This window comes from Aphelocoma coerulescens, chromosome 5, assembly GCF_041296385.1.
Source record: "Aphelocoma coerulescens isolate FSJ_1873_10779 chromosome 5, UR_Acoe_1.0, whole genome shotgun sequence".
Lineage (NCBI taxonomy): Eukaryota > Metazoa > Chordata > Aves > Passeriformes > Corvidae > Aphelocoma > Aphelocoma coerulescens.
Genome location: NC_091019.1, coordinates 62595123 through 62615050, shown reverse-complemented (window position 1 = coordinate 62615050; position 19928 = coordinate 62595123). Strand labels below are relative to the sequence as shown.

At 45.0% G+C, this 19928-nt stretch overlaps 1 protein-coding gene across 1 annotated transcript; it reads right to left on the bottom strand.

The window, feature by feature from the left end:
- Window positions 1-1047: 1047 nt before the first annotated feature.
- Window positions 1048-19594, bottom strand: DHRS7 (dehydrogenase/reductase 7). The gene is made up of 7 exons (XM_069018518.1): window positions 19437-19594; window positions 14595-14747; window positions 8877-8983; window positions 8296-8535; window positions 3298-3420; window positions 1639-1854; window positions 1048-1242 (listed from the first exon to the last, which is right to left on the bottom strand). The coding sequence occupies exons 1-7, from the start codon at window positions 19570-19572 to the stop codon at window positions 1207-1209; spliced, it is 1011 nt and encodes a 336-aa protein (XP_068874619.1). The 5' UTR covers window positions 19573-19594; the 3' UTR covers window positions 1048-1206.
- Window positions 19595-19928: the final 334 nt, after the last annotated feature.

Genomic DNA, 19928 nt, shown 5'->3' with positions numbered 1-19928 from the left:
CTTTCTCCAGGTTCTCTCCATCTGGTCCCTGGCCTTGAGGAGAACTGCTGATAACCGGGCCCAGTGTTCCAGCAGAGTTCCTGATTGGCACCAGATGGAGGAGCACAATTAGCAACGGGCAGAGTTCCTGCTGGAGAACAGGAAGGTGGAGCTGGGCTGTGCTGCCCTGCCACATCCTGTCCCCTGCTGTCACAGGCAGCATGTCCCACACCCCCACTCCGGGCTCACGGAGCCCCTTGGCACATCCCAGGATGTTTGCAGTCCTGAGACCCTGATTCATGGTACCATCACCTTAAACCTGTCTGCAGTCTGGTTTTGGCAGAAACGGGGGTCAAAGCTTCTTGTTCTGTCCCGCAAGTACAGCCAAGTGCCCCTGTTCAGCTGTTGGTTTGCTTGTATGCTCTTGAACCATGGCCTCTTTGGTTTGGTGCATTTCTTTGATTTATCTGGAATTCAGGAATCAGAGCACCTTCAACCTGGCCTTGTCTGTGTTCAGAGGCTGCTGTTTGGATTACTGATGGCATCCTGGTACTGCACTCAGCAATGGGACTAAGCTTAGGACAGGCCCCCCCATTGTTACCCCATGGGGCCCCTGAACTGCTGTGTTTTCCAGCCAGGTGTCTGCAGAGCTTTATTTAGTTCTTCCCAACACCTCCTTGCTTTAGATTGTGATGTTCATCACACACAGGGAAGTCTAAGTGCAGTGGAGCTGGGGAAGGGTCCCGAGCGTGAGTCCTGATGTGTCAGAAATGAAGGGATTTAGCCCTAAACACACATCCCAAGCACAGACCAGACACCCTTACCCTCTGTACCACACCCTTCTACTTGTAGGGGTTTTTTTTTAATCAACATGAATTAGGAATGAAAGTGAGGGAAACAGGATCCTGGGGTCTATAATTTTAGGCTGCTCACCAGGTATTTGCCTGTGTCAGAGCAGCAGACAAACAAGCATCAGAGCAGCCCAGCCTCTCATGGGTCTCAGTTCTTGTAAGCTTAAAACGTCAGCCTATGGGAGTTTAAATAAAAATCTCTTTTTAAACACACCTGTTTCATGTCAATCAAGTGTATCATCAGCTTCATACATCTGTCAAGTTACAGGATGACAAAGACATAAAACCAAAAAAAAGCTATTGTTTGCAGTCATGCAATATGAAAAGTTTCTCAGCCTTAGCACAAGAACAGCAGGATTTTTGTACATGCTCATCCTTACTTCTTCTTTCTTGAATAAGAGGCGTCAGCATCCTGGAGGGAGAAGACATTAAATCAGAATTTCCCCACCCAGCTTCCTGCTGTGTTAAGTCTTTCACTCACAGTGGTGTTTTTATTTTGAAACAGCTCGTGACAGTGGGAAGTTACAGTGTGAAAGCACAAAGTTTTAAGCTGCATGTGCCACACTTATTTTTGCATTTCCTGCTCTTGCAGTACTTTAACATGGTGGGGGTTTTATACCAAATTCAGCAAAAACACAGTGAGAATAAATAGCATCTACGAGGGAGCACTTCAGGAACAGAAAGCTGCCCTGCATATCAGGGCTCTAAGTGTGAGTGAGGAGCAATGCAGTCCCAACATTCCCACAGCAGAAGAGTCAGCAGAGCAAACCAAGCAAGCAGAGGAGACAGGGACACACTGCACACTCACAATTCCACTCTTGAAGTTCTGTATCCTCCTCTTGCCCATCCTGTTCATGAGCCACCAGGCCCAGGTGGGCGCGTACTGCCACAGGTAGCACACGGCCAGGTAGGGGTGGTCGCTGATCCAGGCCTCCTTCACGTCGTTGGCCACGCTCACCAGGGTGAGCCGGGCACAGCGATCCGTGGGCATCTTGTGGGACTGGTCCCCGCTGTTCTCGAGGGACTGAGGGGAGAACAGAGCAGGGAGGGGTTAGAACTGGATCCTGGGAGTGACAGAGGGAGGAAAAGGGCCAAGCTCTATGTGACAGACACACTCCTCCCCATTTCCCCACAAGCAGAACTCACCCAGAGACTGGGGCAGAGGAACCCATCCCTCACTATCCTCTGGTTTTCAGTGTGGGAACACTTCCCACCTTCCTTTGGCTCAACTAAAGCACACTTTTAATTAATGCCTCTATTGATGGGTCAAAGGTTTAAAAAAAGTGGATCTCCAGGCTCTATCCTGCTTTAGCAGGGCTTCCACTTGATGGTGTTTATTGAACAAGTTCCCCCATCTGCAGCTCTGAGGAATGGGAACTCCCCAGTTCCCAGCTGTGCCTGCCCCATTCTGCCCTAAAAGTTACTCAAGTAACCAAGTTACTAATCAAGTAGATGAGGTCACATTCCCCATTAACTTAAATATTCCTGCCAGTTCTCTTCATCTCAACCAAGAGAAAAGCAGCCAGCTGCTTTGGAGTAGGGACATCAACCTGAGGTCTTGTCCCTGTGTATCATTTAGTTAACATAAACCACAGCCCTGTGGACTAGTGCACATTTCACTCCAGTAACAACAGGCTGCTCTAGGAATCTGTCCTTCTGTTTCACAGGGAAAAGCAGTTCTGGTCTAGATTTGCTCCTCCTCCCTGGTCTTCTGCCACACCAAAATATGAGGAATATGTTTTGCAAGCTTTCACCATTGTTCAGAAAGAACATCTTTTCTTACACGCCAGTCAGAAGTTTTGCAACACAAAAATCATTCCAGAACACAATTCGGCAACGAGAGATCCCCTCCCTATCACTGGTGGGTCATCCCAAGCTTCAAATTGATTAAATTTAGGGCAGATTACAGTCTGATGTATCACAGTAGCAATTTTTGCCAGCTGCTTTGTCAGACAGCCTTTACTAAAGGCCATTGTGCTGTTGGAAGGTTTTGCTTTTCCTCCTGGAACAATCCCTAACAGGAAAGGAATGCACAGCTCGTGTCAGCTGAGCCGGGGCTGTGCCAGCAGCAGCATCACCCACCAGGGCACAGCGTGACCAGGGCAAACAAAACCCTACCTGTGCAGCAAGGACAGCACTCCTAGGCAGAGCTGTATCCAGAAAATCCTGGCTTTCCCCCCAAAACTGCAGCACAGTGGCTGTACAGTATATTTTACTAGACTTGGGTTGTATGTGTCAGAAAAGAGAGAGCCATAACCATTATCAAACCCAATTTTCATTTGACAGAGACTTGATACCACAAAGAATGACAAGACTATAGACAGTTCTGCACCACTCAAAGGATTTCTTGGTAAGAAGACGATGTTAGTGTTTGCTAGGAGGACAAAACCAGACAAAAGTACCCCACAAAAGGATCACTGGCCCCCCAGCAAAAGTTGGGTTTGTCACAACAGAACTGAGTCCTTACCTTTGCAAGATTCTCAGTAAAGACATTTTGGATGATCTGGGACTGTACAGGCCCTGGGCAGATTTGGATAATGCTTATCTCAGGGTAGTCAGTCAGCTCGGTCCGCAGAGAATTAAAGAATCCCTAGAAAACGAGAATATAGTGAAATCTTCCTCTGCCATGTTTTCTGCAAGGTTTAACTGAGGACACCTTTTCATAAAAATTCATGCTACAAAGAAAACAGCATTCCACTAAAAGCAGTTCCTACTACTTTCTGTGACTTTTCAAGTCAATGGCTAATTTAGCATTTTACCTGCAGTTACAGACATTGATACATAAAGCAGTGAGGAATCTATCCTCATCTTACCAAACACACAATTTCTCTAAACTACAGCCACATTCTGCTGTCCCTGTACTGAGGCCAGGCCTTGCTGTTTGGCAGTAGAAATGCCACCAATCCTAAGAACTGCAATATCATGGAAATCACCCTTTTGCAGGTGAATTGACATTTGGGGTGAGATTAAAGAGTTTACACAGTGTCTATGAAGTAAGTGAGGAAGAAAAGGAAGAAAATTTTCAGCATAGCAAAGTCAAAAATGCACCCTGACATTTCAGGGGGTTAATCTGCAGCACTGAATCTACCTCAGAGTTTGAAACTGTCATCCACATTGATAAAAATCTTATTTCAGCTCAGGAATATGCTACCAGTGTATCCAAGTTAAACTAAAAGTACAAAAATTGCAAGTACTTCTTTTCTTTAAGCTAAGAGGATACAAGGTTTTCTGAATCTCTGTAGCAATTCACATTTAGACAGCAACTATTATGGGAAACATGGCCCAATTCAGAAGGCTGCATTCCACCAAAGCTGCTGGTCAAGCACTGTGCAAGATGATTTAGCCAACACCCCATCATGTCTTATCTCAGACCTGGCTACCAACAGTTCCCTGTATCTATTCCAACATGTAATTTTGTGTCACAACGGAGACACAGAGTGAGCACAGGCTGATAAACTTCTCCCACTGTAGTAAAATTTTATCACTCTACTCCCATCCAGCTTGGGAGGAGGGCTGGCTGACCCAGAGCTCCTCCCTGAGCTGCAATACAGGCTAAAACCAGTCAGATATGGGCCTGTGGTGACACAGAACCATCACCTGGGACAAGCCACCAAAGCTCAGCAAGGAGCAGCACACTCTGACCAAGAACATGGGCTCCAATTGCCCAGTTGCTGGTGGCTAATTTCAGTTCATGGATTGCATACAGGCTTTGCAGATCAGTTCCCTAAAAACACTGAGCAGGAATTTAAAGGCATGAGTACCTGCTGGCCCCAGATCTGGGGCTGGATCTTCACAGCATGTAAGCAAATCTGGAGAGGACTAAATTCTAACATTAGACACACTTATGTGCCCAGAAATCTGCTCCTGGACAGATGAGAATCTGCTGGCCTTCCAGTTGTTTTGGATTAAAAAGCAGGCCCTCCCCTGGCTCCTCCACCCCTGTGGGCACCAAAAGGGCTGTATTCTATCCACCACTCAGGCTAATGCTATATCCCAACCTGCACTTTCCTCATCCCTTCCTTCCCTGAGCCCACTTCTTGCAGAAAAGCCCCCAAACCCCCAAGTTGTGCAGTCCTGTCACAAAGGCCGTGCCATCAGTCCAGCTGAGGATAAAGTCACACATAACAAGACATTTAGACCGCACTCCCCCACCACTCCCTGTCTATTTGAGGCGAGGAGCAGAACTGGCTCCCATTTTGCCTGAAGGGAACACACTCAAGATGCACTTCCAGGAGTCGAGGAGGTGGAAGGGAGTGTGTCTGGGAATGCTGTGGTAGAAGGGAAGCCAGATCATGGCTCAGTCACTTGTGACAAAGCTCCTACACCTGCTCAGATGGTGAGACACTCCTAGGATCCAGGCAGTACCTAAAACTGGGCACCTGAGCAGCCACACGGAGGCACACAGCAGCAGCCAGCCCTGTGGGCACTGTCAAAGTCAGGGTGATTTCATTAAAGGCTGCACAGCCTGTAAGCATGAAATGCGAGCAGCCAGAGATGCCAGCGAGCTCCTGTTCCTGCTCTACAGCCATTCTGCTGCCCCACATCCTTGCCTCATGCTGCAGCTCCAAGGCTTTCCACCAGAGAAGAGGCACAGACTTCACCAGCAACACAGGAGGGCCAGGACACTCACTCAGCTGAAATCCTGGCTGATACACATGGACAAGAGCCTCTTGAAAACCAGAATCTTACAAAGACTCAGTCCCCTCCGGAGGCTCTGTGTACAGTATGTACATGTTTTCTAATTCCAGCACTTATCCTTGATATTCAAAGATAGCTGGCATGAAATTCCTCTACTTCCTCCCAGAAGAGAAGCTTTAAATTCCTCAGAAAGAAAAATAAGTGCTCTCTCTTCTTGAAATTCAGACAGGGACAAGCCCAGATTTGGGAGCAGTAAAGGAGCTCCAGTGCAAGAGGGAGAACCCGAGTGCTTCCACCAAGCCCAGACTGAAGGCAGCTCTGGCATTCAGACACAGAATGTGTGGCACAGGAACTTCTTTCAGCCGTCTCTGGGTCTTTCCAGCTTAGTGACAAATCCTAGAAGATGCTGAAGAAGGCAAGGCTAAAATGACTGCTACTCTGACAGAAATATTTAGGAATTCCACTCATGACCAGACAGTGAACAAAGAGAGGAGCTGTTGCTGCCCTGTGCTTCTTAGACAAGTTCCTGATGAAGGAGCATTTTGAAGGCCACCATTTCTCAGCCATTCCCCATGGCACCAATTAGAAGAATTCCAACTGGGTGAATGTCACATGATCTCCACGAGGATCATCCCTCCAGGAGAGAAACTGCACCAGGCAGATGCTGGACTTGACTCATGCTCTTACAGCACTCCCAGCACTGAAATAAAGGGTAATTTCATCAGTAGAACATTGTTATGAAGAATTCCAGTTGGCATGAATCAAAGCATGATTGTTTCAAGAACAGATTCTAATTCTAGGCAGAATTCCTTCCTTCCTCCTACAACTGCCATTTAAAGGAATTAAAAAATAAAATGAAAAAAAAAAATTTAAAAAACCCACAAGGAAAAGGAAGGACTTTTTTTCAAAAAAAGGTGTAATTAAGATTGCAGCATTAAGGGTGTCAGTTGTGATACAGACTCCAAGGCACAAATTAAAAAAAGCAATGAAACAAGCCAAAAACCATGACAGATGAATCTGTGTCAGATGGGCTCACATGTTTAATAACTGGTGGCTTAAACACAACCTTTAAGAAGATCTTAGAATACAGGTGGATATATTCTGGGAAAGCATCACTTTATGCTTTGGCTTATTTTTCCCCTCCCTTCTTCCAGTCTCCATTTCTTCTTGGTCAGCATCAGAAATGGGTTACAGGGAGGGCTGCCATTCCTACAGAATTCCTTTATTTGAACTGCACTGGAAGTTTGTTATTTCAAAAAGGCTTTTCCTAGTTTTTGGGGACTTCATGCCCGCATCTAGCTGTAAGTCCTGACCAATAAAAGACTCCAGGCAGAGTATTTCCAAAATCTATATTGCAAGTCGTGTTTCAACACCTGAAATTAGTGTTTGCAGAACTACTGTGAAAGAAACAGGAAGCAGGTTTGGAGTCTGGCCTGGTTATTGAGCAGAGGTAGAAGCTAATAAAGATAGAAGCAGTTCAGTCAGCTTATTTTAATTAATTTTAGTAAACCATGTCTTCAAAACTTTGTCTGTCCTCTCAATCTTAACATGAGGTTCAGAATTCTGAGTTATTTTTAAAGCAACACGTGAATTCCTTGTGCTCTGCAATTAATTAGCCATGCTTGGCCCAACTGCACCACACCCAAAGATAATTCAACCGAAAGAACATTTAATAAATAAAGGAGCATGAAGGGAAGTCAGGCTTCTGCTCATTGCATTCTTCTAATTAAAATCTACCAGGCTTAACCCAAAAGCTGGCCTGTAATGGGCAATTCCAGCATTCACTGCAATGAAGAGCAGCAGATCTCTCCCCATCACTAACTGAAAAATATTGTTAGCAGAGACCTGTCACCATCTTCTACATCTTCATCTTTTCAAGAGGCTTTGCAATGTCAGCCACTGGTTACATTTTTGTTGTTGGCGGTCAAATTGTCAAAAAGATACTGATCCCTCAGCTTAAGCAGTTGTTTGCTCTGTTCATGTGCTGAAATGCAGCAGGGAGTAAGAAGGTGCCAGTTTTTAAACCATCACTGAGCACAGCTGAAGTTTGTTTTACTGAGATCAAAATGTACATTAGCAGGAGGCCAAGCAGTGGTGAAAGACAAATATGTCTAAACAAATTCACTAGTCAAACAAGTGATTCCTCAATGATACAGGCAGAAACTTTTCTGAGCTCCTCTTTTATGTTTTTCTACTCAAGTGACACCACTTTAAAAAAGTTTTTCCAGGCAATATTAAATGCTAAGTGTCAGGCAGAAGATAACTTCCTACAGCACTGGGAGCTGCCAGTTCTTCACACCACAGAAAGACACAGAACTGTTGGGAAGAGTTGTTCAGCTGTTCCCAGATGGATCAGGAATTCTCATGTCTCTGAGTACTCTGCTTTTCCACTCACTGTTCTCACTTCCCTGTCCTAAAGATTTCCTCAAGTCTTAAAGCTGTCACCAGTGGCTCTTTCTCCTTAAACGAATTAAGACCATTAGGGCTCTATATGCAACAGAATAATCCCCTCATAGAGGTGTTCCCTCATCTGAAGGCCAGAGGCTGAGGTTTTGTGTTTCACACTGGAATTTACCCATGTAGTGGTTAGAACCAACTAAGCTGGCACTTGAATTCCAGTCAGGCAGATATATCTACACTGGGAGCTGAGTTATTTCACATTTCAGAGCAAATTAATCTTAAAGGACTTCCAATACCTGAGGATGTCGCATACACTGTGTGAAATTTCAGGTGAGACTTGTGTTTTCTGCACAGAACAAGGCCCTCTGTTCCAGCACTGGTACTGGTCCACTTAATTGACTTAATTAACTTCCAGACTGTAACTCACCTGCAGAGCGTGCTTGCTGGCACAGTAGCCGGTGGCAAGAGGAGCTCCCATGATGCCCATCACACTGCTCACAGTGACAATCTTCCCTTTCTTCCTCTGGATCATGTGATTCAGGACATGCTTTGTCAGAGAGATGGTGCCCAGGTAGTTGAGTTCAATGATGGCATTGTAGACATCCAGGTTTGTATCCACGAACAAGGAGCGTTGGGAGCGCCCACCATTGTTGACCAAAACATCGATCTCAGGAAAGATACAGAGATAAATTAATATAAACACAATTTCCTTTAATATTTGTGGTTCCTCAGGCAATCCATCAAGTGACATCAAGTGAGTGTTTAGCCCTTGGCAATGATTATTTGGCACTTTTATGATCACTTGGCAGTGATTATTTGGGTGTTGCTGAAATCCAGAAGCAAGCAGCAGAAGGGATAAAAATTCAGGTACTTTTTGGCGAGTTTAATACTGAAACTGAAGAAAAATACAGACACTGCTGAATTTTCACACAGTAAAATAAAAGTGAAATATGAACATAAATGGAGGTCTAGGAGACAAAGTAGTTTAACCCCAGAAGCACATCTTACCTTGCCAAAATGCTTGAGCACACTGTTGGTTGCAGGTTCGTGAGAGGATCTGTCAGTCAAGTCGAGACGCAGAACGAGGATATCATTTTCACTCAGGCTGCTAATCTCTGAAAAACAACCATGAAGGGAATGGGAGCCAGTAAGATTCCCAACATAACAACTGTGGGCAACATAACATGCTTTTAAATACCACATTTTCACAAAGACACCAAGAAACCATAACATCAAATTGGAAATAAAATGCTTGCTTTGTTTCCATTTTGATCCCCACGTGGAATCTATTTTTAATCTGTTCCTACCAAGTGTTTTTCTCATCATTGGTTTTTGTGAAAAGCTTGACTTTACTAAACAGGCTTGGTAGCACAATACAGAAGTTTCACTTCTCCAAATAAATTGCAATAGTTGGGAGTAAAATCCAACAAACTTTTCACAGAGGGATTCAGAAGAATATTGGGAGCCCTGACACTTTGCTTGGATGTCAACAGGTCAAGCCTGTTTATTCCTGACAACAGGACTCACACATTCAAACCCAAAACACAACATACATACCTGAATAGCTACGAGGCAAAGCCTATAGAAGCTGAATTATTGGGGGCTTTTTGGGAGGAGGTAGAAGGCTTTTGTTTAACTGACAGCTTTTAATGTATCCGTCCCCTGAAATAAAAGTCAGCTGCCATCAAGTTCCAGCCTTTCTGTTGTGCTTTTCCCCCACTGCCTCTTCAGAACTGACCTTTTCCATAGAAGGCATTTCTTGAGGAGTGATTTGTTACCCTGGGGTTTTGGGGCAGATGAGTCACAAAAACAAAATCCTCATCATTTCAAGCTTTTTTTTTTTTTTTAAACTACATCGAACAAGAATTTTTACATTATTTATATTCGTTTGTTGGTGCTATTTTTTTTTCCTAAATCAATTCCTAGCCACATCTAAGTGTGGTTGCTCCCCTTTAAGCAGCTGCCCTCTTCAGAGGGCCTTAGGCTTTGATTTTTTAATTACTACTTCTTGCAAATACAGGGGAAGTTGAACTTTGTCTTAACAGTGATGTAGAAATAAAGAAGTTACTTAAACCCATGAGTTGCCTCTGTTCAAAGGTCATTAGTATTTAAGACACTGGTTAAAATAAACCCATCTGTCTGGTTTAAAGTTAGTAGGTATTTCCATTTATTCCTCCCTCCATGTGCATTTTCTCCTCCATTTCTTCCAGAAATGCAGCAGTAAAATGTAGTTTAAGCTGCCCTCTCAGGGCCACACCTCTACCTCTACGGCTTGAAGCAGATATGCACAGCTGAAACCTGTTGGGGTGTGGATGCTTCTGCCATGGATTAACAAGACCACAAAGTCAGCCCAGCCATGAAAGATACACAGAGGAGAAAGCAAAGAGCAGAGGAAGAGACACAGACTGCTGGTAAGGAAGGAAGTGATCTTTTATAAGATGTAAGAAACCAGGAAATTTCAAACCAGAAGCCTTGTTTTGGAGCAGTCTGTTGCCCAGTTCGACTTCCCCCCCCCAAAGCATTCAAACCACACATCTCTTGCAGCTTCCTTAGTTCTTTTCTAGGCTGAGGGATCCTTACTTCAGGCACTCCTCACAGACAGCTTTTACAAAAATCAAGCTTTCCTGTTGCCCTTTTCTAAACTCCTTCTCCCATTCACTAGCCCATTGTTTTCCTGGCTGATGACCAGCACTGTGCCCACTGTAGAAGGCACATATATGTCCCAGTTTATACACTGCCAGAATGGTGTTCCTCATTGCTTTTACTAATGAACCCTAATGTTCCACTGCCCCTTTTGCCTGCTACCAAAGTGATGTTTTAAAGGGAACAATTTCTGGATATCCAGAGAAAACACTTGGTCCCAAGTGGGAGACCTTAGTTTAAAGTTCATTGCTCAGGCTTCAGATCAATAACTCTTTCCAATACATGTTGATCCAAGGTAGCAGTTTCTCATAACATCATAAACATAGCTCAGAGAAGTATTTTCCAGCTCTTCAGCATTTCCTCTTCTGCCTTTTATTTCTCCCTTGTATAAATGCCCTTCAACAGAGGTTGAGCTTTCAGCAGAGGCTGATCAACATGACCTCTTGGGGTCCATTTCAACCTCAATTACTGTATAATTCTTGAACTTATAGATTGCCTGTCACTCATTTGGCCTATCCATAATTAAATCATATCTGACCTTTGCCAAACCGAGAAACATTCCCTCCCACTTCTTTTTCTTTTTAGGGCTTTTGAGAGAAAACAGCCTCCAACATTCTGACAAAAGAAAGGGAAGGAGTGGCTGGGGAAAATAGAGAAGCCTCTTGCAGGAGCTGTGCGAGTTATACAAGTTGTTTTCCCTCCCTCCTGCCCAAGTGCAATGAAGTGTTGAGTTGGCATATGCATGACTCAACAGGTATTTCCCCATGGCTCTTACAGTCCTTTCCCTCTCTCTCTTTCTCCCCCTCAGCTTTTAAACAGCGTAGAATGCACAAACCTGTACCACAGGGTGGTGTCACTAAACTTTGGACAAGATGTATGTGCTTGTTTCTGACACACAGCTCAGTTGCTGCTGCAGTCAGCCTCTACAGCAGGCATGTTGCAGCCTATGAGCTCCAGTTATGCCCCATAAATCAGCCAAATTCATACTGATGTTGCACAGTGCAGCTCACACTTCATCTACCCCACATTACTCAAACCTTACAGGACAGTCTTGAACTCAGCTGCAAAGACAAAGCATGCAGGTGGAAACAGGGACAGGCCATCCAGGAAGCACATGGACCCACTGGACAAGCATGCAGGGATGGAATCAGGAAGATCAACACCCAGGTGGAGTTGAAACTGAAATTTCCATTGGACTTGAGGAATGTGAAAGGCAGCAAAGGCTCCACAGGTACAGCAGCAGCAAAAGGGAGACCAAAGACAGGGTGAGCTCACTGCTGGGGATGGGGATGGTGAGGAGGAACTGATGAAATGCACAGAAAAATGTCAGGTACTTATTGACTTCTTTGCTTCAGTCTTCTCTGGCAAGATCTCCTCTCGAGTCTCCCACACTCCTGAGGCTACACTCTGGGGAAGGAAACACTGCCTAGAGTCAGACAAATCAGGGACAAAATGCACATACAAGCAGGGCAATATATGCATCCATGATTTACAAGAGCTGACCAATGTCACTCCTTTTTGGAATGTTCTTCTAAGTGGAGTAGCTCCCCAGGGACAGGAAATAAACAAGTGTCATACAGCCTAACTTCAGTTCTTGGGAAAAATTACGTGGCAATTCCTCCTGAAAGCAATTTCCAAGTAGGTGAAGGACAAGAAGGTGTGTGGGAAAAGCCATCATGGATTTAGCATGGCCATGTACTGCCTGACCAACTCAATTGCTTTTTGTGATCAGCTGTGGTATCCCTCCATGATCAATATGTATGAATATCTTCATTAATGACCCAGATGATGGGAAAAAACCCACAGGTTTTCACAAAATTTTGATTTAACATCAAGTTCAGAGGAGCAGCTGCTGGAGGGAAGGCCTGCCATGCTCAACAAGCTTTAAGAATATTCTGACAAAGCTCATTAAGCTCAACAAATTCAAATGCAGATTTTCACACCTGGGACAGGATGATGCTCTGCAGTACTGCAGGCCAACACCCAAAGGGTCAGGAATCAGCTCTCCAAACAAGACCTGGGGTCCTGATGGAAGGACAGCAGCAAGCTGAGTGCAAGCCAGCCACTGGCTCTGGCAAGGACAAATGCTAATGGGCTGCACTAGTAAAAGCAGACTGAGGGAAAGTGATTTTTAAGAGCTTCTGCACAGCATTCTAAGACTGCACCTAGAGCACTGTGTCTAATTTTGGACCCCGTAGCTCAAAACAAATACTGATGAACTGGAGATAGTGTAGCAAAGGGCCACTAAGTTGGTTAAGGTGGCTGGCACACATAACAGTCAAGGAAAAGAGTGGAAGACAGATTTACACAGCCTTGAGAAGCAAAGGATAAAAGTGGAAGTGGGTCCAGTTACTACCTTCCACTGCTCAAAAGCTGGCTGTGGAAAACATGAACTATCATAGAATCACAGAATGGTTTAGGCTGGAAGGAACCCTAAATATCACCTTGTTCTAAAGCCCTCTGCCATGAGCAGGGACACCTTCCACTATCCCAGGTTGCTCAAAGCCTCATCCAGCCTGGCGTTGGACACTTCCAGGGATGGGGCAGCCACAGCTTCTCTGGGCACCCTGTCCCAGGGCATCACCAGCCTCAAAAGCAAGAATTTCTTCTAAATATCTAATCCAAACCTGGTTTCTGTTAGTTTAAAGCCATTTCCCCTTGTCCTGTCACTTCATGCCCTAGTTTTGTTTCTGTGTTACTGAAGAGTTTCCAGTATTCCTACTAATCAGACCATTGGTTAAAGTTCAGCAGCAAATTTTGCGAAGCACAGGGCTACCTAAGACTTTCAAGCTTGTGTATGGCACAGCTCAGACATTCACAGGGTCACTGAAAATTGGCAGAGGCAGAAATCATCTCAGATAAATCCGTGCTCTCAGTCCCATCACTTGAAATAATATTTCTGAATATTCCTTAGCACGTCACACAAGTATTTCCTGAAAGTGCCTATCCAGGACTGCAGCTGCTGCCAGCCTGTCTCGTGTCACGAGTTTTGCAATCACAACAAACAGCCCCAGATGCAAACGGTGTGGAAGACTTGTGCTGCCCATTGCATCACACAGCACCGGGATTTTTGTCACTTAACCACACTGTCATCACATGTCCCTCGCTTCTTTTCAAATGTTAAATTGTTTAAGTGACTGCTTTTTTGAGCCCTCAGACAGTAAAACTAAGGAGTGGTGCATTTTTGAAAGTTCCTTGAAAGATTTTCTGAGTAGGCTGCTGCAACTTTCAGCTTTCTAGGCATGTTTAGGTGCTAATCCAAGAAAAACATCTGATTATTCCCTAGCACACCTTCCAAGTAGACTGTGGACATTCTGTCAACATTTCTAAGACTGACCTGTCAGTGTGATAATACATTCCACATAAAATACTCCATCCTGAGCTATAGAGGATAAATAGTCTGAAAAAAATGCATCATCTTAATAATGTTCAAACCCTCTATTTATCAGTGTGAATTAACTGCCTATTCTTCTTGCTGCCAAGCCAGAAAACCTGAGAGAAAAAGAGAAACAGGAAGAATGAAGCCAGACTACTGGCTCATTGGGTGTATGAAAGCTAACTGGAAGATAACTGAAATAGTTAAATATTTTGCTTCATATTTTTTCCTCTTGATTACAGGAGATCCTCTTTCTTACACTTTCTCAGAACAACTTTTTCTGAACATTTTTATTAGTCCATTTTCCAAAGAGCAAAGTCGGTTGTCTCTCTGCCTGTAATGTGCACAAACCTGAAGAAAGAATACTTCTTAGTAGCAAGCAGCTACATGGTTTGGTTCTTTACCAGGATGATACCCGTGAGATTGTTTCCTCCATTCCCCACAGCATTTTTTCCATTTCTTAATCTAGTACCTTACAAGAGCACTTGCAAGTGATAATGAGATTTTTAGGTAACAGTGGCATGTGTAGGCAGTTGAAATGCACATCTATACAAAGGCTCCTCACTCACAAAAAGAGGATACCAGCTCTGTATAAAGTTGACTTTCATCATTAAATTTATTGTTGTGATATGTGGGTTAGTGTTCCTGTGGCAATTCCAGCCCAGCAAGGGTGGGACTGCTTGCATGAAGTGCTAAATTGTACTTACGAAGGCATTTCTTTTTCACTCTCTGCAGTTCATCCTCCCTTCTGGCAGAGATGGCAAGCAAGGCTCCCAGCTTTGCCAGCTGGTAAGTCAATTCTTCTCCGATGCCACTTGAGGCTCCTGTCACCCAGACAACCTTGCCACGCAGTTCATGTTCTATCAAAAGAATCAAGACAGCAGTTCACACATTGCCAATGCTAGGATAAGCATCTAACTCACTGCAGGGGTGTAATCTGGTGCTGTTTTTAAGAAATATGCTCATTTTGGGGGGTATTACAAAACCCTGACTTCTTTATTTTTTAGTCACATGCAGTTGTGAAATTGTTCATAGTTGTTCTGTTGCCACTTGAACTTTGTTCCAAGGCTAATCTGAATAAACACAGGTTATTTACCGGATGGAAGAAATCTGATTGCATTTCTGCAGGCCATCCACTCATAACAATTCCACTAACCTCATCAAAAACCGCTTCAGAGGAAAAGAAGAGAATTCTTGGAATTGACAGGAAATCGTTACTGTACTGCAAATACAAACAAAAGCCTAAGCAAATCTTTCCAAATAATGATTTCATCCCAAAAAATGTTCCAGAGTAGTCGCTGACAGAGTAAAATTCTCTGAGCAAAGACAGCTAATCACAAAAACCCCAATGGGTGTTCAGGCACTTTGTTTTGTATCTGATGCAGGTTAGCTCCTGCACCGGCCAGGGCACAGTACATGGAGTTCCCAGGGTGTACGTTCATGTGGGAACTCCCCGTGTTCTCACAGCTCCTGCCCTGACACACTTTTTTAACCTGTAGTAAAAATAAGAGCATCTTGCTCCTTTTACTCCTCTGCTGATACGCCTGTTCCCACTTGTCTATAATCATTCCCACTCCGTGGTACACCTGGGCACTGGGAAAAGCCTTAGTTTTCCAGACATATGTCCAAAATCATCAAATACCACAGATGGCTGGAAAATCACTCAATTAATTCCAGAACATGATTTAGGGAGGAAGGATCACAAATATCAGAGCACTTCCCAGAAGGAATCGTTGCCTGACACGTGTCATTGTTCCTCAAGATCAGCCATAGTGAGTATCAGTCTTGGGGAAAATCTGACTCAGAGCACTGCTGACAGGAGCTCTTCCCTCTGTTTCTCAAGTTTGTGCATTCCAACATCTAGCCAACCAAGAAAGATTTCATGGCATAATTCAAATAGCAGAGCCAAATGCAGTTCCTGAGACTTAAAGCCAGTTCCATTCTGGAAAGGGTCAGAACAGCATTTTTCAGCTCACTGGAACTTAACCACTCATTTCATTTAGCCAAAGTGCTCCTTTTCCACTGTGGCTGGCGCTGCTTTTACTTCCTGCTCTCTTCGGTGATCAGTTCCTGGTTCTCTCTACACTGTGTTTCAAATTTCTGCTTTTGGAGTCTTAATGACACAAATCCCACAAAGAGACCAGCACCAAAACCCTTTACCTTCAGACAAAAGCAGTGAGCACTCAAGACTGACTATCAGAGCTCAGCTTGACTTTGTGGGGCTGGCAGTGATTATTTCTCTTTTCTTAAGCTGACTGTATTTCAGCCAAAGAAAAATCCCTCCTAAAGTCAAGCTTTTGTGGTTTGGGATTGTTTGGAGTTTGTTTCTAAAAACACTAACAGCAACAGGAGTCACTTCCCAAAGGAGAGATGTATTCTAAGGTTATGAGCTAGGGAGGTGGAAAGAGATGTTCCTGATGTTGTAGGAATATCCACTGTGTTCATCATTAGAACAAATGGCTGCTGTCTGTAAAGCTTATTCACACTCTTTTCCTACTGTTTTATTCCAGTATATTCCAAATTTATTGAATTAATCACAAGAAACATGGGAGTTTGCCTCTCCTATCACATTTTTTTCCTGCAGAAAACCCAAGCAGACAAACACTACATGAACAAAACAACACATGGACGTAATTTCAACCCTGCTTACCACACTCATTCCTCTTGCTACTGAAAACAAATCCGCTTCCTCCTACCACTTAGTTTCCCTGTTCCCAACCTGTCTTGGGCAGCTTCACAGCAGTTATTCAGGATCTTGTTCTGTGAACAGAATAATTAACTGAGATAAGGAAAGTTTTCCCACCGATTCCCCAGAGCTGATCATTACCAAGCACTGAGCTACTGAGAGTTAACATAAAGGGAAACCTCAAATGCTGGTGTAGAACAAGTAACCAAACCATCAGCTTTGCTCCAGAATAAATGTCCTGTTGTTGCTGGAAATAAGTTTAAAAATTAACCGTGCCAAATTAAAAAATAAAAGCAGATTATTCTATTACTAAATGCTAACTACTGCGCTACAAGGCATAACAAATGAGAGGCTGAACTGAGTAGCACTGCAAGTAATCCAAAAAGTTGTTTTGTAACTCTATTTGGAGGCTTTTCCCAACATTTTATAGCTCTTATAGCACAAGGTTGCCATTTCTTTCAGGAAAAATATTTCAAGTGCAGAAGTTTAAAACAGAACATCCACTCCAGAGCCCTAAAGAATATACCATTATTCCTAAATTTATGAGCAGGGTTTTCATACATGGAAGGTTCCCTCTTAGCTTGTTGATATTAAGCTGCCTGTGAAAAGCAACCAGGGTTTAGGGTGACTTTTATCCACCCAAGGAAACACAACACGGAAGGAAAGGCATCCAGCACCCAAAAACCCTTCTCTCCTGACGACACACACATTCAGAGGATGGGAAGCAATCCAGCACCTGCCAGTGAATAAATCCAAAAGTCAATTTTCCCTATAGAATTGAATCACTGAATTAGAACCACTCTTACCTACATTAAGGCCTTTCTTTGGAATTATAGTTTATAGCACAAGAAACACTGGAGATCAGTCCACTTTCTGCTAGATATGTTAATCTCCAAAAACTTCAACCCCCATAATAATGTTGTAGTAGTGATAACACAATATAATGACTGCAAGAGTGATAGTTCTAATAACAGCTTTAGTTAAAAATCAAGGAATTCACACTTTATTTTCTTAGGCACCCTACATTACATGCACAATATGGAGAGAAGGAAAAGGGAGAATATATTAAATGAAACATCATTTCTAGTGTTTGTCCCTTCTCTTTTTCTACCTGATTTGCTGAATGGTACCATTTCAGCTATGTGTTTTACTTAATTACAAGCACAGAGGCTAGGGGGCAAGGGGATGTGGCCAAAACAAAGCCTACCTCTTATGCTGACAAATTTCTGCCTGATTCTTCTTGTATTACATGTTAAAGCAATTCCTTTACAAAACTGCTACATCGGTCTTTAGATGGGAATTTTTAGAGACTACTTAAAGGACTTCCAGGCCTTCAATAATTCTGAAGGCTACATTCGAATAACACTTTGTCTACCCTAGAGAGCTCCTGCATCTTGATGTGTATTGCACACAGATGCCTCAGGATAAAATTTCAATTCTGTTTAGATTAGTCAAGATTTATCTCATTTCTCTGCCCTGATTCTTTCCATGTTCTTTACAAAGCCCACACACGGAGACGTTGCAATTTTCTTACAGCAAGGGAACTCCAACCAAGTTCATACAAAACTTTGGGCTGAGTACTCAAAGAGCTACAGGAGATTGTTCAAGCTGATCTAAATTTAGTAATTTTTAGAGCTTTATTACTTGTGCTAATCCATCTATAGAGAACAGAAAAGCATGCACATTTGCAGGAAGCTTCTACTGAGAGCAAGAGAAAAGGATGTCTCAAGTTTGTCCTACTCTTCTCTCGAGCCACTCCTAATGCCAAACTTCACCTGTGCCACCGTCCCCTAAGGAATCATGGTCCCAGGCCCAAACCATCACTGCACTATTCCTGATCCACCTTCATGCGATGCAGTCCCTTATCCCTATCTCAACCCAACAGCCCGTTTCAATTCCCACATGGGACACCTTACACTGTCTCTCATCCCACCTTTTTTCCAATCAGCTTCTGTCCCCACTCTCCACTTCCACCTCAAGCACCAGCAGCTCACAGCAGCCACGAATCCCCACAGCAGGTGGATATTCACAAATTTGTGCCTTTTCTGCCCAAAAACCTCTATTAAGCAAGCAAAAACCTAGATTTCTAAAGATCTTTGTCCAGAAATAGGGAGAATTGCAGTCAGAATAGAAAGTTCAACACGAACAAGAACTGAAAGTGCCTGTCTAACAGTATTTTATTGAGCTTTTGTCCCCCCAGGTGACAAAGGCAGCACCTTACAGAGATGCAGTGGACGGCCCCTGACAGCATCGCGTGCCTGGGCTGGTCGCTGGCGCCGTTCAGGGCACAATTCACGGAAGAGGAAACCCAGCTAGCCCCAGCATTAACAATCATGTTTACTTCACCGTAAACACTTTCGACACCCCTGTGAACACAAGATCTGCTTGTGAAGATGTCAGAACAGGCTGGAGCAGAAGCTAAACATTTAGGCTACAAAGCCACTCGTCCCGGCCACACGGGCCAGGCACCCTCGTCCCTTTCCGAGATGTCTTTCCACACTGTCCCTGTATCCAGTGCTCGCCGCAGCCTCAGCTGCTCCGCGGGGCCCTGCCAGGACCGGGAACCTGCCCAGAAACTCTGCAAAACAAACAGTTTTGGGCCAAACAAGCCAGCCCTCAGCACAGACCCGCGGGAATTCACGGGTGTGGCTTTTTGGGAGCTGCTTTGCCAGCACGAGGGGCACCACGCGCCTTATCCAGGTAAAGGGCAGGTAAATTACACTTTGGGGGTATTTTTATGGATAACCCCACGGGACAGCTGGTGCCACCAGCACCCCTATGCTCCTCGCCACCCCGCTTGCGGAGCGCCCCGCGCCCGCCCCCACCGCGGTCCCGGGCCGGGGCTGCTGGCGGGCGGCATTACCTGGCTTCTTCCCCCACCTCTCGGCCCAGAGCAGCGTGAGGTCCCCGTCGGCCCTGAGCCAGCGCAGCAGCTGCACCAGCAGCGCCAGGAGGGCCCCTCCCGCCAGCACCAGGCACAGCGCGCACCCCCACGCCATCGCAGCCGCCGCCACCCGCCCGCACGGCGCCCCTTTATCGGGAGCCGCCCCCGCCGCCCGCAGCCAGCGCCGGCCTCCTCCCCGCCTCCCGCCTGCCTTCCACCCCCGTCCCCTCCCTTCCCGTCCGCTCCGCTCGGCCGCGCTCCCCCCGCAGCGGGAGGCGCTCCCCGCCCGGCCCCGCGGCGGCCAAGGCTGCGGCGATAAGCGCGGGGTCTGTGGGGCAGGGGCCGGGCGTGCGGCCGGGGGGTGAAGGTCGGTTTCTGGGAGCGGAGCCCTTTGTTTCCTCTCCTCGCCGTGCCCCCAGGACTGCGCGGCCTTTCCTCGCTGCAAAGAGCGCTGCCCACCGCACGTCCCGG